This window comes from Gobio gobio (genome assembly GCF_949357685.1).
Source record: "Gobio gobio genome assembly, chromosome: 4".
In the NCBI taxonomy this organism is placed as follows: domain Eukaryota; kingdom Metazoa; phylum Chordata; class Actinopteri; order Cypriniformes; family Gobionidae; genus Gobio; species Gobio gobio.
Window position 1 is genome coordinate 47,100,300 of NC_137100.1, and position 27,195 is coordinate 47,127,494.

At 38.9% G+C, this 27,195-nt stretch overlaps 1 protein-coding gene, 1 long non-coding RNA gene and 1 pseudogene across 3 annotated transcripts in view; 2 read left to right on the top strand and 1 right to left on the bottom strand.

Annotated features, from left to right (window-relative positions):
• Positions 1 to 27,195, bottom strand: part of LOC307125682 (ankyrin repeat domain-containing protein 34B-like) — a 407,861-nt pseudogene that overhangs the window by 93,192 nt on the left and 287,474 nt on the right. The window lies entirely within an intron of this gene.
• On the top strand, positions 118 to 1,354 carry LOC307125687. The gene is made up of 3 exons (XR_013816409.1): positions 118 to 243; positions 414 to 573; positions 682 to 1,354. It is a non-coding gene; the product is annotated as an uncharacterized lncRNA (long non-coding RNA).
• LOC307124764 (uncharacterized protein) lies at positions 5,038 to 8,741 on the top strand (the record flags this gene model as incomplete). The annotated part of the gene is made up of 6 exons (XM_079814209.1): positions 5,038 to 5,081; positions 6,365 to 6,410; positions 6,508 to 6,599; positions 7,249 to 7,359; positions 7,796 to 8,075; positions 8,517 to 8,741. The coding sequence occupies 6 exons, from the start codon at positions 5,038 to 5,040 to the stop codon at positions 8,730 to 8,732; spliced, it is 789 nt and encodes a 262-aa protein (XP_079670335.1). The 3' UTR covers positions 8,733 to 8,741.

Here is a 27,195-nt window from a genome sequence, read left to right on the forward strand (position 1 = left end):
TGCTTTATTCTTTTATTCTGTGAACCCCTGTAGGTGCAGATCAGACCCTAATGCTGCGACGTCTTGGAGAGTTTGGCGATGTTGTGCGTAACAACAAAATGGACACTATGCGGCAACATTTCAGTGCCAATGTGTCTTTTGGAGAGTTATCCCTGCCAGGGGGTCTGTTACTCCCCCTAGACAACCCATTTGGCGTTGCTTGACAACAGTTTGAGGCAGGATAAAGAGCTCCAGGAACGATTTGTAAGTGTGCTGATTTTGTTTATAATGCTGTAGGGTAATCTAAAAAGTAAAATTTAAGATTGTACACTGCATATTCTACAGTGTGAATCCACAGCCTGTCAAATTATATTATATTTATGTATGAGAAGCTTCAGAGATATGTAATTTGTAACACTTTTTTGTATTTTCAGCTTCGGTTTTTGGCAATTAAATGTGGGAGGGACCTAAAAACAACCGTGTGGCGAATACTTCAGAGTATCTTCTCTAATCACCTTTCCATTAATACAACCTGGACGGGTGTAGGGGATAAAGCATGTTTTAGAGACATGTTCCTGAAGACCATTGTTCAAAGTAATATATATATATATATATAGAAATATATAAATTTGTTATATATTTAAGTAGATGTGTGTGGCCTTATGCCATTCAAATGGAATGACAGATCTGTATTTTCTACAGGAGCCATCCGGAAGAACCCGGCAACCCAGGATGCCACTGATGAGGCGGTCCAGGTTAACGTTATGCGTTACCTGAAAGGAACATCTGATCGTGAAGGTGGAAAAAGACGCCGCACAGCTGAGAGGGACCCACAGCCGACCTCTTACACCTAGGCTGACTACTGACACCTGGAACCCTTTCTTTATCCTGCAGTCAGTAACATCAAGACCCCTAAAGAAGCCAGAAGTTTCAGGCTACACTCACCCAATCCACACTGTTCACTGTGGAAATTATTATTTTTTTTTAATTCCCTGTGACACTGCCTTGAAGGCAGCTCCTTGGATAGATATGGGATGGCGAGGTTGTTTGTCCTTTATATAGGCGCACAAGAAATCACTGAAGATAAGCCAATTTGCGCTGCCTCATTCTGGAGGTCGGGGAAAACCGGAGAACCCATAGTCAGGCTTGTTATAATGGTCTGTTCTACTACTGTTCTATTCTTCTCCAGAGCTTTACTCTAAATTATTACCATTTATCCTATTGTTAGAAATGGCTTGTTAAATGTGATGTTATACCTCGATTTATTTGGTATCCTGCACATTCTTTGGTACCAAATATCCTCATTATTTGATATAATGTTTAATGGTAATTCTTTTCATCCCAGAGCTGACCTCTTTGTTATTAACAAATATTGTAAGTGTTATAATTTGCTTGTAAGGCTGTTTTTTTTTTTTTTTTTTTAAACCAAAATTTAATTGGAAACATGCAGGTTGTTTAGTAAAAATGTTTTTTTTTTTGTGTTATTTATAGGCATATTTAAGCTTATTTATTGTCTGTTATTTATATATCATCTTATTTATATTTAATTTATATTATCTTGTATCATTGACAGTTACTGTACTTTGAAATGTGGAATAAAAATGCCAAATGGGAATTTATCTGGTTTGTTCAATTATTATCCATCATAAACTGCATGTTACAAATATATGAATAATAAATAAATAAATATATATTATTTATTACACAATAAGCGGAGGCAGATCGCTCGAAAATAGCGTTTGCCTCCGACGGGCCGCCTTTTGGTATAAAGGCGGCGGAACGGCGGTTTGCCTGCGGGCCGGCGGTGGAACGAAGGCGGTAGGAAGCCGGCTGCCGCTTTTAAAAAGCGGTGCGCCGTCAAACGTGTTTGCGATTACGCAATTCTGACGCTTCTACAGCCGCCGGATCACCGCCGGTGGTCCGCCGACTCATTGCTATCTGGGAATGTATCTGTTATATATTAGGACTTTTTCTCTTTTTTTTTTTTTTACCTGAAACGACCAAAAGGGCCTTTCGGACTCAGTCAGCCCATTCTTGTTCATGGAAAAGTAATGGAGAAGACCGAAAGCAGCAACAGCAAATATTTGCAATGGTAAGTATGTGTTGGTTTGAACTCTTTATCAAGCATTTGTTATTTCTTAAACATATTCTTACAAACCCCATGGCTCAATCAGTGAGAACATGTTCTCAAAGTCTTAATAATTCACAAGATTTAACAAACTGTCAAATTCATATGATACTCGTACATATTTGTACAAATACTCATACATAATCCTGCAGCTTTTACTCCGACTCCTGCCATTGGCTACAGCCTCAATTCCTGTACATATTTATCATGATTTTTGTAAATCAGTTGCTCCCCTTCTTGGAAAGCAGTCCCAGAAAGAAAAGTTTATATTAGGTCCAATGTATTCTTTAAAATGATTACAAATTGGGCCATTGGGGAGGTCTCTTCACACCTCATGACCTACCTCTGTTTGCAAGAGCGGAAATGCTCACATAACATCAGATATTCAATTATTTTGTCATCAGTTGCACTGCTGATAACGTCCTGTTTGCATGTAAATAATTTACGTGATCAAAAGATTAAGTGAATAATCAACATTTTTAAACAAATTCATATGTGCTATTAAAAATATACTTTTAATAATGGAAATGCACACCTATCAGTGAACTTGTTACATAAATGTATTTAACATTTAATTATACAACACTTTTTAAAGAAAGAAACAGTTATGTATGAAATCACAACTTGCATGCAATGTAATGAAATTTCCTTTCTTTCTGTTCTTTCTGCAGGATTACTTGCAGATTACTTTTATGAGCCAACCCTCACAAGAGCTACTACTAGTTAGTTGTAGTGAATCTTGCCGTAATCAGGTAATTTTGATGTCCAATTGATGTCATTATTCATTTCAAAATATATTGATAACACCAACTGAGAGAATGAACTCAGTGCCAGACACTCTGGACCCCACCCCACCCCCCCCACCCCCCCAAATGGTTTAGTCCGCCCATAGACGGCAGACGGCGGCAAACAAGTAACGCAGTGAGTATAAAGCCTTGGTGCCTGATCATGCTGCGCAAAAAGCCCAAGTTGCACTGTAAAAAATGGCTGTGAAATCTACAGTTATTTACTGTCGATTTCACAGTAACAGTACTGTAAACTATTTTTACAGTAGAATATTGTAAAGTTTACAGTAAGACCGTAAAAAACACAGTAGTCCAAGCATTACAGTTGAAATCACAGTAGTCAAAGCATTACTGTAAAAAAATCACAATTTAGCCACTATAGTACTGTAAATAGTAAAGTAAACTACTGTAATTTTTTCTTTTTTTATCATATCTTTCTTTGTACCCCTTTCACATGGACGGCCCCAGATTATTGTTGTTCAGAATTCATGTCCGGAATATGATATAAATACTCAAAGGTGAGCTTTAAGTAAAAGTGTAATATTAATAAATTAAAATGTGTCATGTAACTTGTACTCTGATGCACCTGCTGCAGCTTTCTATTCCATACAATATATATATATTTTTTTAAGAATTCACATAAGATTCCAAGAATATTTTTTGTTTTGTTTTGTAAATGGGTGTTTGGGTGTAAATGGGTGTTAACAGGGCAATAAAATATTTGATAAGCCTTATCTTAAACTTCTCCAAAGTCTCCCCTGACATGGTTTATAATTTTTTGAGATATCCTCAGATTTGAAATTAAGCATGATCATTGGTTATAAGTTGCAATAGTATATTCACATAATTATGTATATTAATATTAAAATATTAATATTTTTTATACATTTAATAAATATATTCTTAATAATTGTTTTTATTTTTGAGCTTATATATCTCAATATTAATAACATCTGATTAATTTTGAGTTTTGAACTTCTACTTCGGAAGCAGGAGAGATAAACGTGCAAGTTTCCAGAGCTGTTTCTGAGCTGCTGGGCGAAATCAAAGCGCCGGCAGAGTGGGCGGGGCTTACCCAGTCTAGAAAGATCTAGAATCTGTGTGGGGAAAAAGCGCGAAAGAAAAGCAGCACTTGAATTTCTGTCTCGTCGTCAGTGACAGAAAAGCTCCGTTAATTCTCAAATTTACGTTTCTTTACACACTTTGTTTCTTTACACACGCTTTGTCTTGTGGTTGTATTTATTTTGTTTTCGTCTTTGTGTTGATTTCTTTAACTTTTTGCCTGAGAGGAATTCAGCGAAAACGTTTCCGTGAGAGCTCCAACGGAGACGTTTTCACAGCCTTTAACGTTAATGTATTTTTCCCACCCGTGGCCTCTGCCGAAGTTTCCATCTTGGAATCGCGGATCCTTCAACTGCTTATCGGGACTTCCAGAAAATCAGTAAGTAACTTTACCATCACTACTAGGAGCAAAAAAAAAAAAAATAAATTCAGTGCCACACCCTTGCAGGCTTAATGTCGAGCCCTGGTTTTTTTGGGACAGTAATGTGATATAATCTGCAAAGTCTAGGTCGTCCAGTTGTGTAAATGGGGTCCATTGGGATCCCGTTGCGCCTCTAGTCGACCTTCGAAGAGGAATGGTAAACAAGAAAGTAACGTTACACTGCCTTGACTAACTCCTGTTGAGATGTGAAATGTATGGAAGCAAATTAGAGACATAATTATTTGAAATTTAACAGCCACTGAATACTTAGTTTTGAAATATTTTAGTTTTAAAAACTTTTATCTGAACTTCTTTTGCTCTGAATTCACCCCTTTGAAATTATTTTACTTTGGAAACCATTCGAATTTACCTCTCAACCTGAATTTCGATTAATATTTTTCAATGCTCACAAATTCAGATACAAAAAAAAAATCAACTTGCAGAATTTCAGATAAAATAGATTCAGGTTGATTAAATTTGATTGCTCAAATTCAGATCTCAAATTTCAAGTTCATATTTTTCAAAGAAAACTTCAGTTTAATTCGACTGCTCAAATTCAGATCGAAAAATTCAAGTTAAATATTCAGACGGTAACATCCGGGATACCCAGGATAGGAAAAACAGTTGAGCGCCTATCAGAGCACGACGACCTGTCTGTCGTGATGACTCGTGATCCAATCATCCAAGAAGACGATCGGCACGGAGGGTATTAAGATGTCTTCCAGGGGAAATGAAGTAAGTTTGCTGTTTATGTACAATCAGACTCAGGGCTCGACAGAAGTATGTTGTTGCTAATTATGTTTGGAACACATAGCTATGGTTTGTGTGAATCGTCTCTCTTTGTAGACAGTCAGCTAGGTAACACGTTATAAGCTAACGTTACTGAGAATGAGCGCTCAATGCGTACTCTAATAACCAATAATAACACACACACACACACACACACACTCTGGACGCTCGTGGTGTTTTCAGCGTTTCACTGTATGAGGACATGATGTAGGCTACATGTGAACTTCATGACAGAGCTGCTATGAGAGTCAGTTCACGAGAATCTCACCAATTCTTTTGATAAAACTATCGTCATTCATTTGTATCATATACACACAGAACTAGTGTCTTTACGACAACCTGTCAAAATAAAAGCTCGGTATCGCGAGGAAATTATAACAGAAATATATTGCGATTACACAGTAGAGAAGAGTATAGTCTACTTCAAGTAACTTTAGGCATAATAATACAGTAGTTTATTAAAACACACAGAAACTCAAATGTCTATAACCCACCGAAATAAAGGTCCGGTCTAACTCAAAGAAATTATGAAAGAAATTGCACAGTAAAATGTACTTTAAAATAATAATAATAATAATAATTTAAGATACTTTAAAAAAAAAAAGGAATATCACACAAGTTTTCATACAGGTTTTAATTCAAACAGTAAACTTGCCAAAACATTAACATTAACACCAAAAAACACAATTTCTAAAATTTAATTTGTATTTTGTGCCTATAATGTTTAAAAAAAAAAAATGTTGTGTGTGAAAATTGTCAGCTGAATACGGTGTATCACGGTATACTCACTACAAAAAACTAGACTACTACACCACTGAGTATAACGTAACGTTACAGCGGGCTATCCTTGATGCACATTGATACAAATCATAAACTAATCCGGTAAGTTTTTAAAGTCCTTTTATTGACAAAGGACAGATTAATTAAAAACTGTAAGATAATATTGTAATCAAATAATTATACTTTTGTATAGGCCTATTCAGCATACCATCTTTATTTAATAGTGCTTTGACATACTAAATTACTTTTTGATTGCTTCTAAAAATGACAGTAATAATCCAGGGTTTTAGAAATTGCTGTATTTCATTTTGCAGTTGTTAAAATTCAGATGTTTTTTCAAAAGCTTACCTGTGAAAAAGCAAACAACTAACATTTTCTCTAAGTTATATTTATCTTTTTTGTATGTGTGTTTTCCTACAGCTACAACATTGTCATCTTTGGTGGCATAGATGGCTTTTCACGGAAGGTAAGCACAGTATTCAGTGATAAATACACAGTACACATTTGTCATTCTTTTATACATTTGTGTTTCATCCAAGTAGTAAAACTGCATTGTACTGCAGATTATGTATCTTGGTGCAGCTTCCAACAGCCTTGCTGCAACATCCCTGGCATTCTTCGAAGAATCTGTGGAGAAGTTTGGTTTCCCTCTTAGGTAAGTATTTTACTTAGGAATGTTTAAGTTTTACAGTCATGCTTGAATGGTTTTAAACCTCTTTGAAATAACCAAAAGTACACTTTTGTGTGGTATTTTCCTAAAACACTGTTTCTATATTTGTATAAATTGTATAAAGATCATGCGGTACTTCAGGAGCCATTTATACAGGTTGTCTTTCGAGAGTACTCTCGTGTTGTACGGGAAAACCTATTATGGAAATTATCCATAATTTTTCATTTCTTGTCAACACATTGCAACAGCAAGCAGACCTAGGTGAGCTGGCTCGCGCGCCCATTGGCTGCTCTGCGGCAACCTATCGACGAGCCGCCAGTGATGTCAGCACCATGGCAGGTCATGTCCCACCGAAATAGGCGTGGCTTATGGCTATAAATACCGGGCTCGGATAAGCTAGCTTACGCAACACTCGTTCCCGCTTCTAGAGAGAACCGAGGTTATGTTAGTAACCGAGACGATTTCAGTTATTGTTGTATGACTGTATAGATCTTTTTTTTTTGTGTTAAAATCTATATAGATATAATGGGGTACCCTTTATAACTAAGTTAAAAGCATGCATCATGTTCCACATTAATGTTTTGTTGAGATGTATATAAAAAAATAACTCTTGTAAATGTTACTCTGTTTCAAGGGTACGGGCTGATCAGGGTGTGGAAAATGTAGACATTGCACGCCTCATGTTTACAGTCCGTGGCACTGGAAGGGGCAGCTTCATATCCGGCAAGAGTGTTCACAATCAACGGTCAGTCCAAAACTTCAGATAATGCTAGCTGAAAGATACCACCTCACTGCTGCCATGCAAGAACATTATTATTTGCTAAAAATACAGTATATCAGCTTGCAGCAGGACAACTATTTGAGGAGTGTGAGCTGAAAGTCTCCAGTGGAAGCTGCTGTCAGTTAAAGGGTACTGAATAGCAACCTCCTTGCAAATTCAACAGCCTTTTTCTTGCTGCAAAAAAATAAGTTAGTTTTTTGGTGGGCAATGGGTCTGGAATTACATCTGTATGTCACTTCTGTTTTGATAGAATGCAGTGAAATTATATTCCATTAAACATGGTTTCTTCTTCTAAACAAATAAAGTAGATAAAGAAAAACACAATTATGCATTGAACAATCTGATGAATTTTCCCTGTACATAAGTTTAAAGGTTCCTATTGAACTTCACTATTTTCCAGAATCGAGAGGCTTTGGAAAGACCTGTGGGTAGCTGTCACAAACATCTACTATGATGTTCTCCACTACCTTGAAGAAGAGGGCTTCCTCAACATCGCCAATGCTACACACCTCCTCTGTTGCCATTATGTGTTCCTGCCACGGCTGCAAGATTCCCTGGACACTTTCCGCTGTGGCTGGGACAATCATCCAATAAGAACAGAAGGCCATATGATGACCCCTAATCAGCTGTGGGAGCTGGGCCGAATCCATCACCCAATTCAAGGCCCAGAAAATATGGAGGTATGTACCAAATGTACAACTTGAATGCTTTCAATAGTATACATTTTTGCTTTCAAACATTAGTTATGAAGACAATGCACGTTTGTCAATACTCCCTTACCAAAGGCTGGCCTTAAAGGAATACTTCACTGATCAGCATTAAACTTTGTATCCGTAGTATCCTGGTAGTATTTTCGGACAAAAGTGCGTCGGTCCCTCATATCCCACTGCGACGAGAAGTTCTCATCGCAAAGGAATATGAGGAAACGACGCACATTCGTTTGAAAATACTATCGAGATACTACGGATACAAAGCCTTACGCTAATCGGTCAAGTATTCCTTTAAGTTAATAAATATTTAGCCAAGTGGTTTACAAAAGTGTAGGTTACAGTAAGTGCCATAAAGCCATTAGGATAAATAATACTGCAAACAAGTAAGGTTTTTCTATTTTGCTTTGATAGGGTATGGATATTCCTCACATTGAGTGGGAAAACAGTGGACTTACTGCTGATGGCTACTCCAGTGTCATCGTCCCAGACACAGAAAGCCCACTGACTGATGGACAAATGGCAGCTTTAAGAGAAGTTGTTGACCCAAGAGCTATATCCCAGTCCTTTGGCTGTGATATCTATGTTGCTGCTGTTCAATTTTGTGAGCATGTTCTATCTGAAAACTGAGAGACACACGCATGCCCCCCTTGTTTCTGTTCTGTTTGAAACTCAGGGCAAGCGAACTACCAACATTTACAGGACATAAATACATTTTAGGCATTTCTTATAATTGTTTTGAGTTTTATGAACAGGCCTTTATACTGTACAGATGTAAACAACTTAAACTGGCAATAAAAACCCTTTAAGACTGGTAGCAGCTGGTAATGTGTCTATTTGAGCAAACGCCCCACAAATTAATCAGTACATGAGTTGTACTGAAGAGCAAACGTCCCAAATTAATCAGTACATGAGTTGTACTGAAAATCAAACTGACCCTGCATCACAATATACATATTTTTCTTGTATAACCGGTGGATTAAACATGCACTATTTTCATATTTAGGACGTTATGAAGTAAATCAGACTGAAAACTGTTGCTTAATTGCAGTCAAATGACCCTTAAAAGCACAGATGGGTGTTAAGATAATCAGTGTCATGTCTTTATAGAAGTTATTTGGTACCAAAGATTGGAAAAGCATGTTTGCAAAAGCAACAAAGGTTATAGTGGATTTGTTCTAGGCATTGAACATTCACTCTGGAGACAGATGCATTCCTGCATAAGATGTTAAGCACAGCTAAATAAAACAGGCATCATGAGTTAATCTATGAGTTTCCATCATTCTAATCTGAAATAATAAATGTCAATCAATGATGAATTTTTATGTAATGAAAACACTGATGGATCTGTCATGAACACAATGATACATTTATTATAAGTAACTCACAGACAAACACTGATGAAGCAATCTGAGAACAGCAGCGGCAACAAAATATAAAAATACACTTCATCCAAATATTTCTGTGCTTAACTGCATTTGTACATTACTAAAATAACACTTAACTTTACTTAACTTTTTTTAAAAGGACGTTAGCTTTGAAGTTGCTACATTGCTATTGCTAGCAGGCTGCATGCCAATTAATACAATTATTCAAACCCCTATACTGTATATATCCATCAAAAAACAATGAACTTTATATTCGTAATTTAGCATATTAATATGCAATCATTTAAACATTTAACATTAACATATGGCGTTATTCACCACTGCTTTGTCCCTATACAAGACCAAATCCTGTTTGGCAAGTGGCAATACAAGCCAGGATGTCATTTTTAAAGGATGCATAGTCCTTGTAATGTCCTGGGATTCGCAGGGTCTCAAAACAGGTGGAGGCTGTTGGGAAGCTGCCTTTAACTACCTCAATGGATAGGTTATTCCTTGGCATAATCTCCCACCCTGTCCAGAATTTCAACAGGTCAGTCAATTCATCAGGTGATGCTGTGGATTAAACAAAATGGATCAAATGATAGGTTGCTACAAATAATGAAAATAATTTAGAAAATTTAAATAATGTTTAGTATTCAATAAATGTATCATAGTAGCTCTTATGTAACAAATAAAGCAGTTTCTTGAACAGAAATACCATAACACCATATACCCTGGTGAAATGTCAAAAAGGTATGTAAAAATCCTATTAATAAAGCTGTGTGCGAAGAGTGTGTGGTTATCTACTCTTTCTGTCATATATACAGGTGTGCATCTGAATAGAAGGTTTTGGTGGCTGATTGCCTGACCTCTCATTTTGGCCTATTTGCCTCCGTTCCCTGCAGTATAGTAACCAAAAATAATCATTAATCACAGATTTGAAAAATATCCATGTGAACAGATTTAAAAATGTTTTTTAAACACTTAACCTTATATCCTGACTGCTGCAAGGAACATCACTAACGTTACTGGCTGCACATCCTCCCCTTTCAGATTCGGTCAATAAGGACATTAAGTGCCTGGCTGATCTTAACAGCTCAGCATGACTAGTACCCTGTCAACACAAACATCATACAGAAAATACAAAATAACATCACAAGAGAGAAAAAAAGGTTTAAACCCACTGACCATACGACTGATGTTAAAGCTACAGTGTAATCTGCATAGAGAGCTGTTTATATGACAAATAGCCCGCTGTAACGTTACGTTATACTCAGTGGTGTAGTAGTCTAGTTTTTTGTAGTGAGTATACCGTGATACACCGTATTCAGCTGACAATTTTCACACACAACATTTTTTTTTTTTAAACATTATAGGCACAAAATACAAATTAAATTTTAGAAATTGTGTTTTTTGGGGGAAAAAAACGGTGTTAATGTTTTGGCAAGTTTACTGTTTGAATTAAAACCTGTATGAAAACTTGTGTGATATTCCTTTTTTTTTTTTAAGTATCTTAAATTATTATTATTATTATTATTTTAAAGTACATTTTACTGTGCAATTTCTTTCATAATTTCTTTGAGTTAGACCGGACCTTTATTTCGGTGGGTTATAGACATTTGAGTTTCTGTGTGTTTTAATAAACTACTGTATTATTATGCCTAAAGTTACTTGAAGTAGACTATACTCTTCTCTACTGTGTAATCGCAATATATTTCTGTTATAATTTCCTCGCGATACCGAGCTTTTATTTTGACAGGTTGTCGTAAAGACACTAGTTCTGTGTGTATATGATACAAATGAATGACGATAGTTTTATCAAAAGAATTGGTGAGATTCTCGTGAACTGACTCTCATAGCAGCTCTGTCATGAAGTTCACATGTAGCCTACATCATGTCCTCATACAGTGAAACGCTGAAAACACCACGAGCGTCCAGAGTGTGTGTGTGTGTGTGTGTGTTATTATTGGTTATTAGAGTACGCATTGAGCGCTCATTCTCAGTAACGTTAGCTTATAACGTGTTACCTAGCTGACTGTCTACAAAGAGAGACGATTCACACAAACCATAGCTATGTGTTCCAAACATAATTAGCAACAACATACTTCTGTCGAGCCCTGAGTCTGATTGTACATAAACAGCAAACTTACTTCATTTCCCCTGGAAGACATCTTAATACCCTCCGTGCCGATCGTCTTCTTGGATGATTGGATCACGAGTCATCACGACAGACAGGTCGTCGTGCTCTGATAGGCGCTCAACTGTTTTTCCTATCCTGGGTATCCCGGATGTTACCGTCTGAATATTTAACTTGAATTTTTCGATCTGAATTTGAGCAGTCGAATTAAACTGAAGTTTTCTTTGAAAAATATGAACTTGAAATTTGAGATCTGAATTTGAGCAATCAAATTTAATCAACCTGAATCTATTTTATCTGAAATTCTGCAAGTTGATTTTTTTTTTTGTATCTGAATTTGTGAGCATTGAAAAATATTAATCGAAATTCAGGTTGAGAGGTAAATTCGAATGGTTTCCAAAGTAAAATAATTTCAAAGGGGTGAATTCAGAGCAAAAGAAGTTCAGATAAAAGTTTTTAAAACTAAAATATTTCAAAACTAAGTATTCAGTGGCTGTTAAATTTCAAATAATTATGTCTCTAATTTGCTTCCATAGAAATGCCTCTGTCAGCTGGCCTTTATGTATGATCTACATTGCTCACTGCACTTACAGTTATTCATTAATGTGTACATATTGTCCCATCCCTAACTCCTATACTCATGTTCATAGGTTTTTAGTCAGGATTAATCCTGACTCCAACAAGTGCACTGCCAAGGAGCAGATGAGCAAAACGACTGGGAGAGTGGTGAAGCGGAAGACTTCATACATGAACCCCCATGTAATCTCCTTCATCAGGGACTTCACAGAGTTCTATTTGCTAACTGACTAGATACAGGTGAGGTTCTGAAAATAGCTTTAATAATAATTATAATATAATTAATAATATAGGTATATGTGGGTATAATATAATTAATCATAATTTGATAATAATAATAATTATGGATGCACCGATACCGGTATCGATATCGGGCCGATACTGAGTTAAATGTACTCGTACTCGTAAAAAGGTTTTTTTTTTTTACTCCAATACCAACAACCGATACCAGGCGTGTAAACAGTGTCTGTGTTTAGAAAAAGAAACACTGACAACAGAGGGCATAATGGGGATAAAAAAAAGGCAGTCTATGAAGTAAATCTATCTTACTAGTGGAATATTAAACGAAATATAGTAACATAACATTGCTTTGGTGTGCGAGCTGATAAGAGAAAAAACGTGGCGTGGATTGAGCGTGCAGCGGGACAGACGCGTGAGCTGGTCGAGTGCATCCGTTTAACCAGACGTCATTGGAAAGTTTGTAGTTCAGTCAGATGTAAATGGCAAAGAAAGGTTAAGAGAGACGAGAGAGAGACTTGTTGATTGCTCTTGATTGACTAAATCATATATATGTAAAACATAAACTATTACCTTATTTATTAGGGCTGGGTAAAAAAAATAGATTTTTTTATTTTAATCGATTCTCATTTTTACAAAACTGACATTGATTCTTATTGAGACATTTTCATTGAGACATCAGTAGCTATATTACTAATATCAGTGATACACGCCTTCATTCATAAAAATATTCCATTAACATGTAGGGCTGGGTACCGAAGCTGGTATTAAACGGTTAGTTCACCCAAAAATGAAAATTCTGTCATTAATTACTTACCCTCATGTCGTTCGACACCCGTAAGACCTCTGTTCATCTTCAGACACAAATGAAGATATTTTAGTTGAAATCTGATGGCTCTGAAAGGCCTCCATTGGCACAATGCACTTTACACTCAAGACCCATAAAAGGTACTAAAGATGTCGTTACAAAGTCCATCTCACTACAGTGGTTCTACAATAACTTTATGGAGTGACGAGAATAGTTTTTGTCCGCAAAAAAACCCTTCAATAACGACTTATATAGTGATGACCGATTTGAAAACACTGCTTCATGAAGCTTCGAAGCGTTATGAATCAGTGAGTTGATTCATGATTCGGATCGCGTGTCAAACGGCTGAAATCACATGACTTTGGCGATCCAAATCGCTGAATCGACTCACTGATTCATTACGCTTCGAAGCTTCATGATGCAGTGTTTTGAAATCGGTCAGCACTATATAAGTCGTTATTTAGGTTTTTTTTGCACACAAAAACTATTCTCGTCGCTTTATAAAGTTATTTTAGAACCACTGTAGTGAGATGGACTTTGTAACGACGTCTTTAGTGTCTTTTAAGGGTCTTGAGAGTGAACCGTGCATTGTGCCAATGGAGGCCTTTCAGAGCCATCAGATTTCAACTAAAATATCTTCATTTGTGTTCTGAAGATGAACAGAGGTCTGACGGGTGTCGAACGACATGAGGGTGAGTAATTAATGACAGAATTTACATTTTTGGGTGAACTAACCCTTTAAACGGGCCCCGGGCCTGAATTTTGAAAGACCGTTGTATCGATAAGCTCGGACGTTATCGGTTCTGCTGTCGGTACTTAGAAAAATACATGTAATGTTATTATTGCTATAAAGATGTTTTTATCTCGCCAGCCATTTCTATATACCATAATATTAAACCATTTGTCTGTGATGCATTTTTGCTATTCGCAGTCCAAGAGAGAGAGCGAGATCTCCACAGTGCACACAACATGACATGAATAACTTCAGCTTTAATAAGCATTAATCTATCTATGATAAACTATGCAGCGTTATTTTAAATTTGATTACTTTACTAGAATTATTTTTAGACCAGAGATTCCCAAACTTCAGAGTGGTAAGGCCCCTCAAAAACATAGCAAGGGCAAGGGTGCCCGAGAGGAGCGCCTCTGAGTTCGGCTGCACTCGAACTGTGCCGCGATTCGCGTGAACATTGTGAGAAACACGGACTCGGTGCACTCTTGTTCAGAAAAGTTTTAGTTTTAGCAGATTATAATGTATTTAGTTCAATAAAAATAAAACATGTAAGGGATGATAGTGTTGATGATTTACCTTGGATACGAGCGAGAGCGAGCCTGCAGTGTATTCGCGCATTGCGAGGGCAATCAGGGCAACAAATTAATGGCAATCCACTGTCTCCTCAAGAGTCCCTTTGCAAGCATGCAGCAGAAAGCCGCCTTCATCCGACTAGGGATGAAATGGTATGGAAATTTCACATCACGATTATAGTTACCCAAATTATCACGGTTATCAATGTTATCACGGTTTTGTTCAAATGAGATGAAAGTGTTCAAAAAGAACAGATGCACTTAAAACATTTCAACAAGTTAACAACAAATAACTAAAGCAGCTCTATGCACTTTTTTAAGCTAGATTCTCTTCTGTGGGATTTCCTTTCTTATAATGGCCGTCGTCAATAGCAATGCATAACGCATAAATAATAATAATTTTGTGTAAATATAATCTCTAATATTATCTCTGATGAGAATATTGCTTGAGAATATATTTACAGTGTTCAGCAATAAATCTAGCATATTATGTGTTAGAGCCCAAACAGTATCCTAGTGCAGGGGTGGGCAACAGTTTTAGTCTGAGGGCCACAGTTACTTTGGCAAAGTAAACGGAGGGCCACACTTTGGACAATTGCAATTAAACATAGTTACATGATTAAATCGTACAAATTAATTAAATGCAGATATGTATAAGGCTACAGTTACTTTGACTTTTATCAGCCTATTTCAAGGCCTGAAATATATTTTTGCTAGGCCTGTCTGACATAGGCTACTCTAAGGTTACAATAACTGGATTTACTTAAAAGGATTCATTTACTACACTACCCTGAATATTGTTCAACTGTCATTCATACCAGCTGTAGCTATTCAAGATCGAAAACTATTAACAAAACTGCAAATGTATGTGTGCAGGTTACATTAACATACAGACTTAAGGCAATCTGGCTTGGAATTATCAAATTTAATTGGGGATACCTTCATCGCTGAATGAAAAACATATTCAACTTATTTCACTTGTTATTATTCCTTTTTTTTGTAATTTCTTTTTTTAACATATGTTGTTTAAATCTTTTATAAAATAGAACACAATTTAAGTGCAGATCAACTTCATCACACGTATGTTTGCTTGAAAGATAAAGAACAACATGGAATGGTCCTATGCGTCTCACAAAATGTAAATTTGATTTAGCTGTATCATCATAACCATCTACAGGACATGCATAAGAAATAGCAACATGAAACTGAACAATGTTGTTTAACTTTATACCATCAATGATCAATACACACTGATAACTAGCTTAATAAAAAGATAAGCCAGCGTCCCCAGTGACTTTTTTCAAGGCGATTCCTATTTTAGATTGTTCCCCCTTAATGTTTCCATGGCGATGCGTCATATTTGTCACGTGACACCGCACCCACAATAACACTGTATTACAGATGCATCGCTTTTATTCCCAGAGAATCAGGGTCATCAGTTTCTCCCGAAATACGTGCAAGAAAGTAGCCGGTGAACTGTGACAAGAATAGAGTAGACTTAATAGTTACTTCCACTATGTTTGTCTGATATAATATCACTTCGGAAAAATTATATTTGAATAGATTGTTATTGCTGCTTCCACAGACATCAGTGTGTATTTTACAAACTCTAAATGTAGTATTTTACTCGTGCTTATGTGTATTGAAATGTCTGAAACCTAAAATAAACATTATGAGGTTGAACAAAAACTGCATAGTTGTGATATATGACAGCGCTGAGGCTGAGCTCGTCCGTCTCTGGCTCAGCGCCAACCAACGCGCAACAGCACAGTTTGAATCCGGCAGTCATGCGACGTCACTGAACATCCTAAATACCATGTGGGACCGAACTCTCAGGGGCACAGAAGTAAAAATCCCATATATGCGACCATAACGATCAAAAGCTTAACAATTTCATTTGTAATCCTGAATACAAAAATTCAACTTTCATCCAAATTGCCAGCACATCGAGCGCATCGCAGGGGCCGGATTAAAGCACTATGCGGGCCGGATCCGGCCCCCGGGCCGTATATTGCCCATGTATGATCCTAGTGAAATAATGCATATCCATATTTCCATCTGATTTGACAGTTTATTTGATTAAATATCAAAAGGTGTGCATCATACCTGACACCTAGATGAACACTTTACAGTCAGTTTTATGACTTTCATTCTCTTCAAATTCTAAGTTTGAAATGTGTATAACGTTACCAATGTTGTGTGTAACTTAAGAGACGGTCCCACCAACTTTATTCCAGTCATATCAGATGCGCTGTGGTTCTACTGTGTTTGTTTGAAACTATTTTCGCTGCTGAAATAGAACAAAAACAGTCAAACACTGATGAGTGAATCTCCTGCGTACATCGCACGCAGGGTACCCGCGGGATCTTAAAAAGTCTTAAATGTCTTTAAATTCAAAATCAAAATTTTAAGGCCTTAAAAGTCTTAAATTCGCTGAAGTATTGAGTTCTAGGTCTTAAATAATTTTAAACGGGTCTTAATTTTCCTACGTCCATGTAACGCTACTCCATTGCTCATTGAAATGCTCCCGCGATGTTTTAGAGAGAGTGTGTGTGTGTGTGTGTGTGTGTGTGTGTGTGTGTGTGTGTTGTTAGTTCGTTTTTTCGCTAGTGAGAGACCAACATGCATCTTATATAGCAGCCAATCAGCTTTCGTGTTATTGGCGCGAGGCTCTTTCGGATTGTACGACAGACACATCAAACAGATTTTATTCTTCAGCTTCAGTTCTTCCAGTTCACGCGATCGTGAAACCAAAGGCGAATCTTTCTCACCTGCTATCTCGTATAATGACCAAATAAAAGTTTGATATGCCCGATAGCACTAAACAAAGAGTTTAAGAAGCGATGGAAACCCCGAACTCATTCGCTACTGACACACGGACAGATGTCAGACTGGCCGCGGATTCTGCACGCGTTTGCCGCCTCAGCGCTCGCGCGAGTGAACTGAATTTAGGCACATTCATAGATATCCATATCTATGGGCTCATTACTGTAGGTCTTAAAGTGAAAGCAACCCAATATAGCCTAGCCTATAACGTTACCCCCTCCTGCCTGTGTCGTTAATATTAATCAAACAACAACAATGGGGAAAAACAAACAGTAGCCTGCCTAAACTTAAAGCACTGTTTGTATCTGTATATTTAAGTTGTATTTATTTGTCCTATTGTCAAACACGATTAATGCATTTTGTTTGTTTTATTGCCATGTGTGATTATTGTGCATCTAACATAATGATATGGTAAATGTGGCATCCTAATTATGAAAAAAAAGAAACATTTCTGAAAATGACCACCACAAAATCACTTGGGGTTACTTGACTGTAACCCTGTTCCCTGATAAAGCGGAACGAGATGCTGCATAAGCTTATGCAAATGGGGATGTCTTTGACATAACCAGCTGTGAAAATAGTGTGAAAACACGTCAATGAAATTGACCCGGAGGTATTTATAGCCTCGGCCGGTGACGTCATAGGCGCACCTGCTGCACGAGGCTATAAATAGATGAGCTTCAGCTGGAGCAAACCAGATCTTCTTTGTTTGAAGACCAGTCCTGAAGCATCATCAGCACGGCCTAGCAATGCAGCATCTCGTTCCGCTTTATCAGGGAACAGGGTTACAGTCAAGTAACCCCAAGTGTTCCCTTTCAAAAGCTACACTCAATGCTGCATAATCTTATGCAAATGGGAACGAGAATACCCACGCCGCCGTGCTTGATGGTGCCTGGACCCCTTACGGTTGTGTAGGTGTGCACAAGAACGCAGGAAGCCTCAGGCATTAGCCTGTGATGTCGACTCAAGGACATGAGAGCCCAGAGTGGCATGAGCATCCAAGCTATAAAGTCTTAAGAATGTGTGCGGAGGGGATCAACCTGCCGCATCACAAACACTTTGTAAGGGAGCACCCCTTGCTAACGCAGTAGAAGAGGCGACTCCCCTGGTGGAGTGAGCCCTTAATCCTATAGGCGAAGCTTGACCGCGCACCTCATAGGCAAGAGCAGTAGCATCCCTGACCCAATGTGACATTGTTTGATGGTGGCAGAACCTCTGTTACGGCCCCCATGGCAAACAAACAGTTGCTCTGACTTACGCCACTGGCTAGTGCGGTGGACGTAGGCCTGAAGAGCATGGACTGGACACAGTCTATGAAGTTTCTCCTGATCCGGCGTTGTGAACGGCAGAGGGCAGAAGGTTTCAAGAGTGACAGGATGTACAGTCGACAAAGGAACCTTAGGCAGGTAGTCAGGGCGGGGATGCAAAATCACTTCCACCAAACCTGGGGCAAAGTCTAAGCAGGATGGCGATATTGACAGTGCCTGCATGTCCCCAATTCTTTTCAGAGAAGTTATAGCCATAAGAAAAACCATCTTTAGAGTCAGAAGTTCGTCATACGCTGATTCTAGAGGTTCAAAGGGGGTCTCAACCAGACCCTCGAGGGCTAAAACAAAGTCCCATGAAGGGATCTTGGCTCTTAATGGAGGCCACAACTGCCTGGCACAACAAAGTGAGCAGGCAGAAGATGCCTCCCAAGCGGCACCCCATCCACCAGGGCGTGGCAAGCCAAAAGAGCGGCCACATAAACCCTGAGAGTGGAGGGGCAAGCTAATGTTTCAAAGGGGGTCTCAACCAGACCCTCGAAGACTAAAGCTAAGTCCCATGAAGGGATCTTGGTTCTAACAGGTGGCCTCAACCGCCTACCCCACGAATGAAGCGAGCGAGTAGAGGATGTCTCCCGAGCGGCACCCCATCCACCAAGGCGTGGCAAGCCGAAAGAGCGGCCACATGAACCCTGAGAGTGGAGGGGCAGGTGCCTGATGACAACTTTTCTTGCAGAAAATCCAGAACTGAAGTTACCTGGCAGTTGACTGAATCTACATTGTGTCGTACACCACCTTTCAAAGACACCCCATTTATTAGCATAAACTTCCGAGTGGAGGAAGCTCTAGCACTTAGAATGGTCTCAATAACTGCAGGCGAAAGCCCCGTGTCCCTCAGTTGGTGCCCTTCAGGGGCCAAACATGAAGGTTCCACAGGTCGGGCCTGAGACAGAAGGTCCCTCCTCGCCGGAATCGCCCAAGGCGAGCCGTTGAGGAGAGACACTATCTCCGAGAACCAAACCCTGTTCGACCAACGCAGCGCTATCGATAAGAAGCAAGACCCTTGTTGGCGAACCCCGGCTAGAACTCCCAGGAGCAGAGCGACTGGAAGGAGGGCATACAGACACATTTTGGGCCATGTATGAACCATCACATCCAGACCCAGCGGGGCTGGGTGACAGAGAGAAGCAGGGACATTGCGCTGTCTGAGAAGAGGCGAAGAGGTCCACTCCCTGTGGTGAGCTCTGTAAAATCTGATCCAGATCTGCTTGACTACTTCTGGGTGGAGTTTCTACCCCCCCATCTGTAACTCTGTCTGGACAGTAAATCTGCTCCCACCCTTGAATGTACACTGCTCGAGTGACAGGAACTTGTTCTGAGCCCAGAGAAACCCTAGATAAGTCGTTCTCTGGGCAGGAGAAAGAACACTTTTCTTGGTGTTGAGTCTCAACCCTAGAGAAACTAGATGAGCCAACACACTGTGTTGAAGCACCATCTCATGTGATTGTGCTAATTTTAGCAATCGCCTTTGTAATTCAAAATTTGAATGCCCCGGAATCCCAATGGAGCCGGTAATACATCCATACATTTTGTTTATGTGCGGTTACAAGGCTAGCCAAATGGAAGACCCGAAATTGGTAAGCTTTTGCCCCCAAGAGCGAACCTCAGGAACTTCCTGTGTTGTGGCAGACTTTTTATGCGAATACATGCGTCCTTCGGATCAATCGTGCCGAATCCAATCACAATGTTGAATATGCGACACGACCGCCTTCACTGTAACATCTTGACCTTGAGTACTTTAACTGCTTCACGGTTTAAGACTCGAAGATCTGAGATTAGACACCCCCCCCACCCTACTGGGGACCAGGAAGTAACTGCTGTCACTTGTGACAGTACGAACGCCAACTCCGCCTTCACGGAAGTGGAGACCACGCCGTTCAAACAAGGAGGATGACAAATAAATTAGTTTACTAATTTTTACTGTGCTTAACACCCATGCAGAAACGCCTGGCAGAAGTTCACACGCTGCCTGAGACTCTGAGAGTGACAATTTTAACACTTCCTGTTGAGGGGATGTTAGACGTTCTATGTCCTGGATGATAGCAGGATTTAAACACTGAACGTCTAACATTTCACTGGAAACCACTGCCCCCCCGAATCACCAGAGGCGGCGGGGATGGAGTAGTTTTGAGGATAACGGGGTGGGGCGAGCAAATGTTTGACACGCCCTGTCCCGTGGGGGCAGACTGGGCACCAGACCACCGGACTTCTTATATTGATGACAGTCCCGAGGTCTGCCCTGAGAGGTTGTTGAGGATGACGAGCCGGTCTCCAGTCTTTACGAGGGAGAGCGCGACTCGCCACACTCTGCTCATTACCCCCCTAAATCTTGAAGGACTGAAGAGAGGTTGTGTGGCTGATAGCCCCTCCCCTTGAGTGCATTGAGGAAGAAACTGAGTGAACACTTCATGTTTCTTCCACTCCTTTAAATCTGGCCACTACAGAGTTAACTGAGTCACCATCGAACCACTCAAATCCTTCAGAAGGTCAGCCTGATATGCTTGCAAGACAGCCATAGTGTGCAGCGCAGCACCAGCCTGTCCCTTTATATTTATTATTCTTATATAAATCATATACAATATATATTCCATATAAAATAATATATTATATATATATATATTCCATATAAAATAATATACAATATATAATTCATATATATAAGCTTTGCCCATGACAGCCGACGTTTATTTTCTACATGGCTTTATGGGGAGGTATGTCTCTTTAATGAAAATGCAGACCCAGGCGAGAGATAGCTCGTGAGCGTTTCCCACCTGGGGTATTCTCACATATCCACGCGATTTCGCACCCATGATAGTCGAAAATGTCGACGTCAAGGGTACAAAAACACGTGAAGTAAATGTTTTTTTTTTTTTTTTTTATAGACAGAAACCTCAAGCTCACTGCGTTCGGGGATCTCTCATTCACGGTACCAGACAAACTGCCCTGGCCACCTCGATAAATTCCTCGTATGGATTCACTATCATGTGAGGAACGATCGCAGGCGGCTGCTCGAGGTCCGCGGACCCAGAGATTCATCATCATTCCCCGCGCGAGCCGAAGAAACGCCGGAGCGCGCTTCGGGATCACGCGGGGAAACATGCATTTGTTGAGCGAGCAAGCGAAAGGGACGGACCCGTCTCTTGCTCGTCAACAAACCCATTCGAGAGCTCCGAAAACTGGTGCGGACTGAAAGTAGCCCAGACGAGCATAAAGCATTCTAACTGTAAAGGCTTGCAATGCTCGCACTCGTCTGACTCAATGCAGCGAACCGCATGCTCTTCCCCAAACACACACAGCAATACACGTGTGCATCCAGTTCTGTTATTTGAAAGAGAACATGGATATACAGCGTTTTACTCTGCTGACTCGTTTCCAACTGATCAGATTTAACTAGAACTCTTTCCACTTATGTTTCTTTGTAACAGAGATGAGAAAGAGAGAGAAATCTGCACACTGCCATGTTGAAAACTAACTCCTAACAAAGATCTCGAGTTGAGTCTTGAAAGAGAGAGAGAATTTTTTTTTTTTTTTTTCCAGAGACTTTGTAACACACCATAACACAGAGTTGGTCTGAAAACAAAAAGACCTGGTTTGCTCCAGCTGAAGCTCATCTATTTATAGCCTCGTGCAGCAGGTGCGCCTATGACGTCACCGGCCGAGGCTATAAATACCTCCGGGTCAATTTCATTGACGTGTTTTCACACTATTTTCACAGCTGGTTATGTCAAAGACATCCCCATTTGCATAAGCTTATGCAGCATTGAGTGTAGCTTTTGAAAGGGAACAGTAATTTTGATCTCACAAAAAAATTTATATACATACACACACACACACTACCGGTCAAAAGTTTGAGAACGGTTTGATTTTTAAAATGTTTTTTAAAGAAGTCTCTCCTGCTCACAAGGCTGCATTTATTTGATCCAAAATACAGCAAAAACAGTATTATTGTGAATATTTTTTTTTTCTTTTACCATTTAAAATAACTATTTTATATATCTTAAAATAGAATTTATTTCTGTAATTCAAAGCTGAATTTTCAGCATCATTGCTCCAGACTTTAGAGTCATAATCCTTCAGAAATCTTTTTTTTTTTTTTTACTTTTTTTTTTATCCATCAAAGAATTTAAAAAAAAGTTTTACACAACTGTGTTCAACACTGATAATAATCATAAATGTTTGTTGATCATCAGATCCTCATATGAGAATGATTAGTGATTTAGTGAAGGGTCATGTGACACTGAAGACTGGAGTAATGATGATAAACTCCGCTTTGATCACAGGAATAAATGACACTTTACTATATATTCACATAGAAAACAGTCACAACAGAACTGTCACAATATTACAGCTTTTTGTATTTTTAATAACATAAATGCAGCATTGGTGAGCAGAATGTAAAAACATTTAAAAAATCTTACCGTTCTCAGACTTTTGACCGGTAGTGTGTTTGTATATTAATCCTGGTGGGATTGAGCTATGAGGAAGTGCAAGATTACTAATACTTTGTTCAATTTGAATAAATTAATTTGCTTTGCAAGTAATTTTGTGATTCTGCATTTCCTTTTGTACGTTTTTTTTTTAATTGCGTGATATAGGTCTTAAATTTAATTCATAATGGTCTTGAAAAGGTCTTAAAAAGTCTTAAATTTGACTTGGTGAAACCTGCAGATACCCTGCGCACGTTTATCTATGTTTTGAGTGCAGATTTCAGCGAGTGAGAGCGGCGCGCGCTCTGAACAAAACTCCGGCTAATCTGAACGCCTCTGATTATGAGACATTGCATTGATAAACTCAATAGAAACACATAAGTGGTTATAATGCGCAACGCGATTATAACAGATGACTTTTGAGAAGACAATAATAAGTTCAACAGCCAGAGTGGCTAGTGTGCAGCCGAAATAACGTTACACTTGTTACACCCGCAAATGGCGGTTGTTAATGTCAAGCCCTGATTATCCCTTATTGTCACCCTAGTCTTGTTTGAATTTGTTTGTTCGCTTCACGTTATTATTTCCCAGACGTAGTTTTGGTATTGAGGTCAAAGTCCACTTGCGTTCGTAGTTTTGAAGTGTTTCCCCTATTACAGCGGCTTTCTTCTGGCATGTTCTGCAGACAAGGTGACCATCTTCGATTAAGTTTCCCTCAGGACATTTGTAAAAGCCAAAATATGACCACACCTCAGATTTGGTCCTTTTAGAAGTCTGAAAATTCTCCCGGCGCTGTCACTGCCATCTACCATTTCTTCTCATTCAAATACAGCATTGCGCGCTGCGCCTGCACCAGACTGACGCTGACTCGACAGGATTTACCGCCAGTTTTCAAAATCGTGATAATCACACGCGGTTTTAAAGATAATTAAATTTTAAACGATATTACTAACCGTCACTTAATTTTACCGGTAATCGTTTCATCCCTACATCCGACACACATACAGCAAACCCAAATGTCTGCTGTAGAGCGCACAGAGTCTGTGTTTCTCGCAATGTTCATGTGAATCACAGCACAGTTCGAGTGCAGCCGAACTCAGAGGCGCTCCTCTCGGGCACCCTGGTGTGCTCCCAGGTCTGCACGACAGCTTTCATATTACCAATTTTTCATGCAAACCGTGGCCCGTTCTGAACTAAACTGCCAGTGTAAAAACGCCATTTATTTATATTTTTCGCCCTTCTATTCTATTAAATCGACTTTTAAGTGAGAGAAATCACTGCTTATTCTGAATTTTAACAGAATGCAGTTTCACCTTTTTCCATCTGCAGCACAAAATGAATAGCCTAAAAATAGTTAACTTGTGAATTAATACAAAAGAAACATAAAAAAGACTGTGTTTGATAAAATTACAAGAATTATGTTTTACAAGGAACGCATCTCCTCAGCATACATGTTTAATAAAATCTTTGTGAGGACGACTAGCAACAGCTGGGGCCGGATTCATAAAACATTCTTAAGAATTAAATTATTCTTAACTGACAATTTCTTCTTATTTTCTAACTTAAGAAAAAATATAAGAATATTTTTTATTCCCAAAAACTTTTCTTAAGAATTTTCTCATCTTTTTTCTTATGATTGTTCTTAAGATAAAATGTAAGAAGTATTCATATTTACAAAAAGAATGTTCTTTAAAATCATCGTAAATAACTTCTTAAAGTTAGGATAACCTACAACATATCTTAAATACCCAAATGTAAGATGTTTAACACATTTATTTGGGTGTTTCAAATAGTAAGCATTACAACATAACAGTAGCTAGCTAAATATAATATTTATAACTAATAGTACCATATGGACGAGTATAAAACCAGCAACCAGTTCGCACCAACCAGCAAGCGTCAATAGCGGACGAGAAACCCTGCGTAATTTAAAAATACAACTGTTAATGTTTCACAAATTGTAGTTTTAAGACTTTTCAGGTGAGAATGTACTTGTTTAAAGATTAAATCTGTGGTTTATTTATAAAGAGAGCGCCTATTTTACAATTTTATCTGCCGTTTTCAGAGTTGTGAGATCCAGGCGATCAGCGGGTGTTCAGCGCTCGTTAACCCCGCCCACAGCAGCCTTTCCTCAGCTAGTCCTTCTGCCGTCTGCCGCTGGCTCGGATGTCTCTGAGATATGATTCGTCTTGTGTAGATCTAACGGCCGATCTTTGGTACCCGAGCAGTGTTCTTGAAAATAACGATTTTACAGACACGGCACATTAAAAACACGACATTGAGTGTGAGTGATTAACTCCCGTCAAGCCAGTCACGACGAAAAAAGTCCATTCATAATCGACCTAACAGGTGTTCCCTGTTAAAAAAAAATTTTTTTATATGTTTTATATTTTTGTAATAAGGAAGGGGAGGGATGGGGGGGTCAAATTTTAGAACAATTAGAATATTTAAATACTCAACCTACAGGCTAAAGTGAATTAATGTTTGCAGGAATTTACCGCATTATAAGTGGGAGACCAACGGGAATGATTAAAATGATGCGCAGAATACCACGCCGAAATTAGAGCCCTGAATATGGAAAAAAAAATCGATTCGTGGTCCCTAAGAATCGATTTTGAATCGACCACATTTTAAAAAACGATTAATCGAAAAATCTAATTTTTTTGCCCAGCCCTATTAACATACAGCCGTAAAACTTGAAAATCAGTGTTTCCCACACATAGACTAATTCGTGGTGGTGTGCCACAGAATCAACACCGGCTGCCTGCCACATTGCGTTTCGTTATTCATTTAAAAAATATTAAATGGTGTTAAAAGAAAATTAATAACTTTCCCTCCATTTCTCTCAGCTGCCAAAACGAATTTTTGTCCCGCTAAAGCCATTTGAACGGTGTGATGTAGATGACTGCTGCACTTGTGACCGGACCATAGACTGTAAAAAAATATGGACGTAGTGTCCGTGACGTCACCCATAGGATTCTGATGAGCCGTTCTGAAGCGCAAAGTAGGGACGAGCCATTTTGGCAGCGCGTCACTACCGGATAACAGAAAATGGGCAAAAAGGCGGGACGTGGGCGGAGCTTAAGTGACGCGATGACTAACAGACAGCAGATAAATGGCTATCCACCTGTCACTCGAAATGGCCACGCCCTTAATTATGCAGAATTTTAAGGCTTTATATAATGTAAACGAATGAGTTATAAAAAAATTCACCCCCCTCACAGTTGTCATGAAGGGCAAAATGAGCCGTATAGACCAAAAGCACAATTTGTACCAGGCTGTAAACATGTTTTATTCTGCTCTAAAGTTGGCCATTTTAACATGGGGCTCAATGAGATTCTGCTCCCTTCTGGATCCTGTCCCTAGCGGCCAGTCGATGAATTGCAGTTTGAGGCACTTCCGTATTGGCTTCAAGAGAAACTGCGGGAGGTTGCCGCTTGGACAGGATGCATGTTACTGATAGAACGAGCAGAGAGAGAGAGCCCTGGCCGCGCGCGCACTCTCACAGTCATCAAACTGTCTTGCTCTCTCTCACTCCCTCAGGCATATTAATCAAAATCAATTGAGAATTGACACGATGGTAAAAGATCGGAAGACCGAAGTTCATGTCGATCATTCAGAGATTTTTTTTCCCCTGAATTACCGCTGGGTGTGAATTGTGCTAAAAAAACGTTGCCTTATGTACTCTGAAAAGTGTTCCGCATCAGCTGAAATAAAAATACACTTTCAATAGACAAACAAACTATCCAGTGATGAAATGTTACCTGTGTTGACAAAAATCTTATGCAATGTCCTAAACTCCCGGGATAATAAAACGTGTGCCATAGTCCGCTAATGACACATCCGATCCTCGAACTAATGACTCCTTTGAACCGATTACATTTAATGAATGGTTAAAACAACTGATCTGTCCAACACTGAACTCACGAGTCGTCTGAATCGGTGTATAACAAAAATTGGTAACACTTTACAATATGGTTCCATTTATTAAACTCTAGTTAACTACATTAGTTAACATTAACTATTAATAAACTGCACGTCTACAGCATTTATTAATCTTTCCAAATGTTAATTTCACCATTTAC